Below are 10,765 nucleotides of genomic sequence, written 5' to 3' on the forward strand. Positions count from 1 at the left end.
GGGTTATGTTGGGGTAAGTTTGGGTTATGTTGGGGTTAAGTTTGGGTTATGTTAGGGTAAAGTCTGGGTTATGTTGGGGTAAGTTGTGGGTTATGTTAGGGTTATGTTAGGGTTAAGTTTGGGTTATGTTGGGTTAAGTTTGGGTTATGTTGGGGTAAGTTTGGGTTATGTTGGGGTAAGTTTGGGTTATGTTGGGGTTAAGTTTGGGTTATGTTAGGGTAAAGTCTGGGTTATGTTGGGGTAAGTTGTGGGTTAAGTTTGGGTTATGTTGGGGTGAAGTTTGGGTTATGTTGGGGTTAAGTTTGGGTTATGTTGGGGTAAGTTGTGGGTGATGTTAGGGTTATGTTGGGGTTATGTTTGGGTTATGTTGGGGTTATGTTGGGGTTATGTTAGGGTTAAGTTTGGGTTATGTTGGGGTTAAGTTTGGGGTAAGTTTGGGTTATGTTTGGGTAGGTTCAGTTCGGTTCGTGGGTAAACTGAATGCCTCGCCCCTGGGACTTGATTTTAAGTGGAGGAAACTTTGACTCCATCTCCAGAACACGAACACTTCCTGTGAACTCAGCAGGTTCCTGTCGTTCTCATCTCATCAGCAGTTCAGAGTGTTGCTGTCGTTCACATCTCATCAGCAGTTCAGAGTGTTGCTGTCGTTCTCATCAGCAGTTCAGAGTGTTGCTGTCGTTCTCATCAGCAGTTCAGAGTGTTGCTGTCGTTCACATCTCATCAGCAGTTCAGAGTGTTGCTGTCGTTCTCATCTCATCAGCAGTTCAGAGTGTTGCTGTCGTTCACATCACATCAGCAGTTCAGAGTGTTGCTGTCGTTCTCATCTCATCAGCAGTTCAGAGTGTTGCTGTCGTTCTCATCTCATCAGCAGTTCAGAGTGTTGCTGTCGTTCTCATCTCATCAGCAGTTCAGAGTGTTGCTGTCGTTCACATCTCATCAGCAGTTCAGAGTGTTGCTGTCGTTCTCATCTCATCAGCAGTTCAGAGTGTTGCTGTCGTTCTCATCTCATCAGCAGTTCAGAGTGTTGCTGTCGTTCACATCTCATCAGCAGTTCAGAGTGTTGCTGTCGTTCTCATCTCATCAGCAGTTCAGAGTGTTGCTGTCGTTCACATCAGCAGTTCAGAGTGTTGCTGTCGTTCTCATCAGCAGTTCAGAGTGTTGCTGTCGTTCTCATCTCATCAGCAGTTCAGAGTGTTGCTGTCGTTCTCATCAGCAGTTCAGAGTGTTGCTGTCGTTCTCATCAGCAGTTCAGAGTGTTGCTGTCGTTCTCATCAGCAGTTCAGAGTGTTGCTGTCGTTCACATCTCATCAGCAGTTCAGAGTGTTGCTGTCGTTCTCATCTCATCAGCAGTTCAGAGTGTTGCTGTCGTTCACATCACATCAGCAGTTCAGAGTGTTGCTGTCGTTCTCATCTCATCAGCAGTTCAGAGTGTTGCTGTCGTTCTCATCTCATCAGCAGTTCAGAGTGTTGCTGTCGTTCACATCTCATCAGCAGTTCAGAGTGTTGCTGTCGTTCTCATCTCATCAGCAGTTCAGAGTGTTGCTGTCGTTCACATCAGCAGTTCAGAGTGTTGCTGTCGTTCACATCTCATCAGCAGTTCAGAGTGTTGCTGTCGTTCTCATCAGCAGTTCAGAGTGTTGCTGTCGTCCACATCTCATCAGCAGTTCAGAGTGTTGCTGTCGTTCTCATCTCATCAGCAGTTCAGAGTGTTGCTGTCGTTCTCATCAGCAGTTCAGAGTGTTGCTGTCGTTCACATCTCATCAGCAGTTCAGAGTGTTGCTGTCGTTCACATCTCATCAGCAGTTCAGAGTGTTGCTGTCGTTCTCATCAGCAGTTCAGAGTGTTGCTGTCGTTCTCATCAGCAGTTCAGAGTGTTGCTGTCGTTCACATCAGCAGTTCAGAGTGTTGCTGTCGTTCTCATCAGCAGTTCAGAGTGTTGCTGTCGTTCTCATCAGCAGTTCAGAGTGTTGCTGTCGTTCACATCAGCAGTTCAGAGTGTTGCTGTCGTTCTCATCAGCAGTTCAGAGTGTTGCTGTCGTTCTCATCTCATCAGCAGTTCAGAGTGTTGCTGTCGTTCTCATCTCATCAGCAGTTCAGAGTGTTGCTGTCGTTCTCATCTCATCAGCAGTTCAGAGTGTTGCTGTCGTTCACATCTCATCAGCAGTTCAGAGTGTTGCTGTCGTTCACATCTCATCAGCAGTTCAGAGTGTTGCTGTCGTTCACATCTCATCAGCAGTTCAGAGTGTTGCTGTCGTTCACATCTCATCAGCAGTTCAGAGTGTTGCTGTCGTTCTCATCAGCAGTTCAGAGTGTTGCTGTCGTTCTCATCAGCAGTTCAGAGTGTTGCTGTCGTTCACATCAGCAGTTCAGAGTGTTGCTGTCGTTCTCATCAGCAGTTCAGAGTGTTGCTGTCGTTCTCATCTCATCAGCAGTTCAGAGTGTTGCTGTCGTTCTCATCAGCAGTTCAGAGTGTTGCTGTCGTTCACATCTCATCAGCAGTTCAGAGTGTTGCTGTCGTTCTCATCTCATCAGCAGTTCAGAGTGTTGCTGTCGTTCTCATCTCATCAGCAGTTCAGAGTGTTGCTGTCGTTCTCATCTCATCAGCAGTTCAGAGTGTTGCTGTCGTTCACATCTCATCAACAGTTCAGAGTGTTGCTGTCGTTCTCATCTCATCAGCAGTTCAGAGTGTTGCTGTCGTTCACATCTCATCAGCAGTTCAGAGTGTTGCTGTCGTTCACATCTCATCAGCAGTTCAGAGTGTTGCTGTCGTTCTCATCAGCAGTTCAGAGTGTTGCTGTCGTTCTCATCAGCAGTTCAGAGTGTTGCTGTCGTTCTCATCTCATCAGCAGTTCAGAGTGTTCCTGTCGTTCTCATCAGCAGTTCAGAGTGTTGCTGTCGTTCTCATCAGCAGTTCAGAGTGTTGCTGTCGTTCTCATCTCATCAGCAGTTCAGAGTGTTGCTGTCGTTCTCATCAGCAGTTCAGAGTGTTGCTGTCGTTCTCATCAGCAGTTCAGAGTGTTGCTGTCGTTCTCATCAGCAGTTCAGAGTGTTGCTGTCGTTCTCATCTCATCAGCAGTTCAGAGTGTTGCTGTCGTTCTCATCTCATCAGCAGTTCAGAGTGTTGCTGTCGTTCTCATCTCATCAGCAGTTCAGAGTGTTGCTGTCGTTCTCATCAGCAGTTCCGAGTGTTGCTGTCGTTCACATCTCATCAGCAGTTCAGAGTGTTGCTGTCGTTCACATCTCATCAGCAGTTCAGAGTGTGTGTGTGATTAGTTCTCTGCCTCCTTCACTTCCTCTCTGCAGAACCATAAAGACTCTCTTTCTTAATGTCACGTTACACAGTTTCTCCGACACCCTCAGGCCGGCACTCAGCACAGAGGAGAGTCTATTGTTGGTCTGCAGCCGGGCGCCCACAGCGTGTTTGTTTGGTAACCATTGGCGACAGGCGAGTGTTGCCGCTCGCTGTAACTGTCGGTGTGAGTGGGACGAACATTAACGAACAGACATGTTGTTGTTACCACCAACCACAGTGTTGCAAAGTATGGCGTCTCCGCTGGGACAAAAAGGCCGTTTTTATATCTCAGTCTGCTTTTTTCTGCGTCTCACTGATGTTGATATGGAGTTACAGAAAACAGACAGGCATATGCATTCATACATATACATATATATTTATATATACATGTGTATATATATGTATATATATAAATATATACATATATATACATACTATACACTGCAGACTGCAGAAAGATAGACCAGGTTTCATTGTCTTTTCTTGATGAAGCCGTTCCAGATTTGCAGTTGAGTAAAATAGTTTTCCTGCAGTTTGAGAGAATGAAAGTTGGAGATGTTGAGGTGCAGTGAGAGAGGAGAGATCCTGTAAAGGAGCGATGAAGGGAGAGAAAGGGATGCTGAGGTGGAGTTTTCTCATTTCTCATGAGTGTCCAGAGTGTGTGGATGTGGTGGTCTGTCATGGAGGGGCAGTGAGTGCACATGTTGCTCTCCATGTGGTGGTGATGTGTGACGTGTGTTTGACTTCTGTACTGAAGGAGTCTCAGACCTGAGGGACACGGGGAACGTTGCGTCTGTTTATGTGCACTTATAGAGAAAGTGTTGTCATGGTGACAAAGTCATTCATCAATTTGTGATTAGTCATTTTATGTGTTGTAGTGAACGTAGTTTTGATAGTGGGGGGGGGGGGGTCGAGGTTGTGGCAGTTGCTAAAGTCAATTGTTTTTGTTATGGCCTTTCAACTGTAGGTTCTGGTACTGACAGTGGTCGGGTAGGTTGTGTGTTGTTGTTATGGCCTTTCAACTGTAGGTTCTGGTACTGACAGCGGTCGGGTAGGTTGTGTGTTGTTGTTATGGCCTTTCAACTGTAGGTTCTGGTACTGACAGTGGTCGGGTAGGTTGTGTGTTGTTGTTACGGCCTTTCAACTGTAGGTTCTGGTACTGACAGCGGTCGGGTAGGTTGTGTGTTGTTGTTACGGCCTTTCAACTGTAGGTTCTGGTACTGACAGAGGTCGGGTAGGTTGTGTGTTGTTGTTATGGCCTTTCAACTGTAGGTTCTGGTACTGACAGAGGTCGGGTAGATTGTGTGTTGTTGTTATGGCCTTTCAACTGTAGGTTCTGGTACTGACAGAGGTCGGGTAGGTTGTGTGTTGTTGTTATGGCCTTTCAACTGTAGGTTCTGGTACTGACAGTGGTCGGGTTGGTTGTGTGTTGTTGTTATGGCCTTTCAACTGTAGGTTCTGGTACTGACAGAGGTCGGGTAGATTGTGTGTTGTTGTTATGGCCTTTCAACTGTAGGTTCTGGTACTGACAGCGGTCGGGTAGGTTGTGTGTTTGCCTGAGAAGGCCGACGGTCATGAGAGAGCTGCCAGAACTAAGGTGCCGCGGGCCGGTCACTCCTCTCTGTTTCCATGCGGGGACATTAATGTGCTGGTGATTCATTTTAAACACGGGGTCGTGCCTGACGGGAGTGAGGGCAGAGGGAGATAGTTGAGTGTTGACGATGTCATTATCTTTCCAACAGGGAGTGAGGGGGCTGTTTACTCTACCCCCCCCCCCCCCCCCCCAAAGGTCTTTTCTGCATCTAGAGTTGCAATGATGCTGGGTGGCGTTTCCTTTCTGTATCCGGGCTTTGTTTAAATAAATCATGTTCAATAATCTTTGCATGTTCCCTTTCAACATTTATCAGTTGATAATATTTTGTTGATCTCATTCTGTAAAACAACTAAAGCTGTGAGATCAGTGGAGTGTAAGTGCAGAGCTTTCCTCTCAGATGGAGTAGAGTTCAGGGACAAAGTGACGTTAGAACAAACGTGACTTCAGCTCAGTGTCTGTTTCATAAAGGTTTGATAAAAACATCGACTGTTCGCCTGAAGAACTCAAACCTTCAGTGAATAATCTGTTGAAGGTGCGACTGATCTGAGCTGAAGCTCCTGTTTCCTGGGGAAAGATTACAGCGTCGCTCCGAACACATTTCCTCTCTGAGCACCGGGTGGGACTAATCTCTGGACACTCGGCTTCCTGACGGAGCTCAATAACAGACGTTTGAGCTCAAAGAAGGAAAATATGACCGAGTCCATGAGACGACAGGAAACACAGCCTGAAAAGAGTCGAGGGGTCAGTTTCATCCAAAAGGATTAAAGGAGTTCAAAAGTCACAAGTTCAAAGCGTCCGTCGAGGTTTAAGAACTTTACACTTTTCTGTTTTTCTTTGTCTCATTAATGGAAAACAGACGGTTTTGAACCGGTGAACTGTCGGACTCCCCAAACTCCATTTATGCTTTTCACAAAGCGATGGAGCTCAAAGTGATTTACAGTGAAACATGGAACAAGTTCAAACACCTGCAGTTAGACGGACGACGATCAACGATGAACCAGAACCAGAACCCGAAACCGAACCCGATATACGTGAGAGCAGAGAGTAAGAAAAACATCAACTTCTTTCAGCGGGGGGTCCGGTCCATCCTGTTTGTTCTGGTCCAAATGTTTCCATGTTTTCTCTCATCACAGTTTCTGTTCTGGTCCAAATGTTTCCATGTTTTCTCTCATCACAGTTTCTGTTCTGGTCCAAATGTTTCCATGTTTTCTCTCATCACAGTTTCTGTTCTGGTCCAAATGTTTCCATGTTTTCTCTCATCACAGTTTCTGTTCTGGTCCAAATGTTTCCATGTTTTCTCTCATCACAGTTTCTGTTCTGGTCCAAATGTTTCCATGTTTTCAAACATCACAGTTTCTGTTCTGGTCCAAATGTCTCCATGTTTTCTCTCATCACAGTTTCTGTTCTGGTCCAAATGTTTCCATGTTTTCTCTCATCACAGTTTCTGTTCTGGTCCAAATGTTTCCATGTTTTCTCTCATCACAGTTTCTGTTCTGGTCCAAATGTTTCCATGTTTTCTCTCATCACAGTTTCTGTTCTGGTCCAAATGTTTCCATGTTTTCTCTCATCACAGTTTCTGTTCTGGTCCAAATGTTTCCATGTTTTCTCTCATCACAGTTTCTGTTCTGGTCCAAATGTTTCCATGTTTTCAAACATCACAGTTTCTGTTCTGGTCCAAATGTCTCCATGTTTTCTCTCATCACAGTTTCTGTTCTGGTCCAAATGTTTCCATGTTTTCTCTCATCACAGTTTCTGTTCTGGTCCAAATGTTTCCATGTTTTCTCTCATCACAGTTTCTGTTCTGGTCCAAATGTTTCCATGTTTTCTCTCATCACAGTTTCTGTTCTGGTCCAAATGTTTCCATGTTTTCTCTCATCACAGTTTCTGTTCTGGTCCAAATGTTTCCATGTTTTCAAACATCACAGTTTCTGTTCTGGTCCAAATGTTTCCATGTTTTCTCTCATCACAGTTTCTGTTCTGGTCCAAATGTCTCTGTGTGTTCTCACCACGTTTCTGCCGTCTGGTTTTCTAGTGTTTGTCGTTTACTAAGTTTCTAATATTTTGGAAGGGGGTGAGATGAGAAGCTCGGCCTTGATTGGACGGAAACATGATGGTGGGTTCTCCTTGTTACTGGAACTTCCCCCAGTTTACCAGAGTTTGGTTGCTTGGTTGTTTGGTTGTTTGGTTGTTGGGTTGTTGGGTTGCTTGGTTGTTTGGTTGTTGGGTTGTTGGGTTGTTTGGTTGTTTGGTTGCTTGGTTGCTTGGTTGTTTGGTTGTTGGGTTGTTGGGTTGCTTGGTTGTTGGGTTGTTGGGTTGTTGGGTTGTTTGGTTGTTGGGTTGTTTGGTTGTTGGGTTGCTTGGTTGCTTGGTTGTTTGGTTGTTGGGTTATCTGGTTGTTTGGTTGTTGGGTTGCTTGGTTGTTGGGTTGTTGGGTTGTTTGGTTGTTTGGTTGTTGGGTTGCTTGGTTGTTTGGTTGTTTGGTTGTTGGGTTGCTTGGTTACTTGGTTGTTTCGTTGTTGGGTTGTTGGGTTGTTTGGTTGTTGGGTTGTTTGGTTGTTGGGTTGCTTGGTTGTTTGGTTGTTTGGTTGTTGGGTTGCTTGGTTGTTTGGTTGTTTGGTTGCTTGGTTGTTTGGTTGTTTGGTTGTTGGGTTGCTTGGTTGTTGGGTTGTTGGGTTGTTTGGTTGTTTGGTTGTTGGGTTGTTTGGTTGTTGGGTTGCTTGGTTGTTTGGTTGTTGGGTTGCTTGGTTGCTTGGTTGTTTGGTTGTTGGGTTGCTTGGTTGTTTGGTTGTTTGGTTGTTGGGTTGTTTGGTTGTTTGGTTCGTACCGGACGGGGAAGGAGCTTCCACAGACCCTCAAACTAACGGACTATCTGACGACATGCTCCAGGGTTCAACTGAGTCAGTCAAGGAAATGCTGTGTGTGTGTGTGTGTGTGTGTGTGTGTGTGTGTGTGTGTGTGTGTGTGTGTGTGTGTGTGTGTGTGTGTGTGTGTGTGTGTGTGTGTGTGTGTGTGTGTGTGTGTGTGTGTGTGTGTGTGTGTGTGTGTGTGTGTGTGTGTGTGTGTGTGTGTGTGTGTGTGTGTGTGTGTGTGTGTGTGTGTGTGTGTGTGTGTGTGTGTTTCCTATTTAAACTGACCTCATTCCTCACAGCGGGGGCTCGGTGACATCATCCTGCAGCAGGTCGTCTCCTCAGAAACTTTCACATTAAAAGCAGCTCAAAGATAAACAACGTGAAGCTGTGAACTCTTATTTTGGCGGGCAGACGTAAAGCTCCTAAACAGGAAACTGACACCAGCTGATCCTGAACGAGGACGTACGAACACGTTCGATCTGAAACACGAGTCGTTTCTAAGAACTCGTGTTTTCTCAAACTTTGTCTTTATGTTTGTTTATGTTTGTTATCGATGCGTTGTGGTTACCGTGGTGATTACCGATAAACACCACGACAAACGCCACGTGGTTACCGTGGTGATTGTGGTGATTACCGTGTTTATTGTCGTGGTGTTTGTTGATAAACACCACAATAAACGCCACGTGGTTATCATGTTTGTCGTGGTGATTATCGATAAACGCCATGTGGTTACCGTGGTGTTTATCGTGGTGATTATCGATAAACGCCACATGGTTACCGTGGTGATTATCGATAAACGCCACATGGTTACCGTGGTGATTATCGATAAACGCCACGTGGTTACCGTGGTGATTATCGATAAACACCACGTGGTTACCGTGGCGTTGTGCATGAAAAATAAACGTATAATTAAAGTTTGACGTCTTCCATCGTCAGACTCTAAAGCCATCGTGGACGGGAACCTGAAGCTGATCCTGGGTCTGATCTGGACCCTGATCCTGCACTACTCCATCTCCATGCCCATGTGGGAGGACGAGGACGACGAGGACGCCAAGAAGCTGACCCCCAAACAGCGTCTGCTGGGCTGGATCCAGAACAAGGTGCCGCAGCTGCCCATCACCAACTTCCACCGGGACTGGAGGGACGGCAAGGCCCTGGGCGCCCTGGTGGACAACTGTGCCCCAGGTACCCCCCCCCCCCGTCTGACATCACTTTATATTATATCATATTAACACTATACATGATTATATAATATAAATATATAAATATATATTTGGCTTCAGATTAAAGGAAACCCGGAGTTCCTGTTGTTCTGCTTCTGTAATTATGATCAAACATCTGAACGCGTTCTTTATTCTCTATTTTACAAACATCTAAAAACTTTAACTCTCGTTTTATCGAATACTGAAAATAATCTTTGGTGAAACGAGACTTTAGAAAATACTTGAAATGATTTAATTATTATTATAAGAAGCAGATTTTGATGAAAGTTTGAAAGGTTCACAGAGTTCTGCTCCAGGTTAACGTTAGCCTGGGTTAGGGTTAGGATAACCCAGGTTAACGTTAGCCTGGGTTAGGGTTAGGATAACCCAGGCTAACGTTAACCTGAGTTAGGGTTAGGATAACCCAGGCTAACGTTAACCTGAGTTAGGGTTAGGATAACCCAGGCTAACATTAGACTAAGTTAGGGTTAGGCTAACCCAGGCTAACGTTAGACTAAGTTAGGGTTAGGATAACCCAGGCTAACATTAGACTAAGTTAGGGTTAGGCTAACCCAGGCTAACATTAGACTAAGTTAGGGTTAGGATAACCCAGGCTAACGTTAGCCTGAGTTAGGGTTAGGATAACCCAGGCTAACATTAGACTAAGTTAGGGCTAGGCTAACTCTAACCCAGGTTAAATAAAAGGTAAACTGAGACGATGGCGTGTCATCTTCAGGTCTCTGTCCCGACTGGGAAACCTGGGATCCACGTCAGCCGGTGGAGAACGCCAGAGAGGCGATGCAGCAGGCGGACGACTGGCTGGGCGTCCCTCAGGTAACGTCCTCAGAGTTCCTTATATTATAGTTTCTGTGTCCTCAGAGTTCCTTATATTATAGTTTCTGTCCTCAGAGTTCCTTATATTATAGTTTCTGTCCTCAGAGTTCCTTATATTATAGTTTCTGTGTCCTCAGAGTTCCTTATATTATAGTTTCTGTGTCCTCAGAGTTCCTTATATTATAGTTTCTGTGTCCTCAGAGTTCCTTATATTATAGTTTCTGTGTCCTCAGAGTTCCTTATATTATAGTTTCTGTCCTCAGAGTTCCTTATATTATAGTTTCTGTCCTCAGAGTTCCTTATATTATAGTTTCTGTGTCCTCAGAGTTCCTTATATTATAGTTTCTGTGTCCTCAGAGTTCCTTATATTATAGTTTCTGTGTCCTCAGAGTTCCTTATATTATAGTTTCTGTGTCCTCAGAGTTCCTTATATTATAGTTTCTGTCCTCAGAGTTCCTTATATTATAGTTTCTGTGTCCTCAGAGTTCCTTATATTATAGTTTCTGTGTCCTCAGAGTTCCTTATATTATAGTTTCTGTGTCCTCAGAGTTCCTTATATTATAGTTTCTGTGTCCTCAGAGTTCCTTATATTATAGTTTCTGTGTCCTCAGAGTTCCTTATATTATAGTTTCTGTGTCCTCAGAGTTCCTTATATTATAGTTTCTGTCCTCAGAGTTCCTTATATTATAGTTTCTGTGTCCTCAGAGTTCCTTATATTATAGTTTCTGTCCTCAGAGTTCCTTATATTATAGTTTCTGTCCTCAGAGTTCCTTATATTATAGTTTCTGTCCTCAGAGTTCCTTATATTATAGTTTCTGTCCTCAGAGTTCCTTATATTATAGTTTCTGTCCTCAGAGTTCCTTATATTATAGTTTCTGTCCTCAGAGTTCCTTATATTATAGTTTCTGTCCTCAGAGTTCCTTATATTATAGTTTCTGTGTCCTCAGAGTTCCTTATATTATAGTTTCTGTGTCCTCAGAGTTCCTTATATTAT

General features: G+C 44.5%; 1 protein-coding gene across 1 annotated transcript in view; it reads left to right on the forward strand.

The window, feature by feature from the left end:
- Positions 1-9,771, forward strand: part of LOC310966248 (filamin-C-like) — a gene marked incomplete at its 3' end in the record, with an annotated part of 18,103 nt that extends 8,332 nt beyond the window's left edge. Inside the window, exons 2-3 of the mRNA XM_083940828.1 lie at positions 8,672-8,920; positions 9,674-9,771. Coding sequence (XP_083796954.1) covers positions 8,672-8,920; positions 9,674-9,771 — 347 coding nt within the window. The remainder of the gene's footprint in view (positions 1-8,671; positions 8,921-9,673) is intronic.
- Between the last annotated feature and the right edge of the window lie 994 nt (positions 9,772-10,765).

This window comes from Echiichthys vipera (assembly GCF_963691815.1).
Source record: "Echiichthys vipera genome assembly, contig: SCAFFOLD_120, whole genome shotgun sequence".
Taxonomy (NCBI): Eukaryota; Metazoa; Chordata; class Actinopteri; order Perciformes; family Trachinidae; genus Echiichthys; species Echiichthys vipera.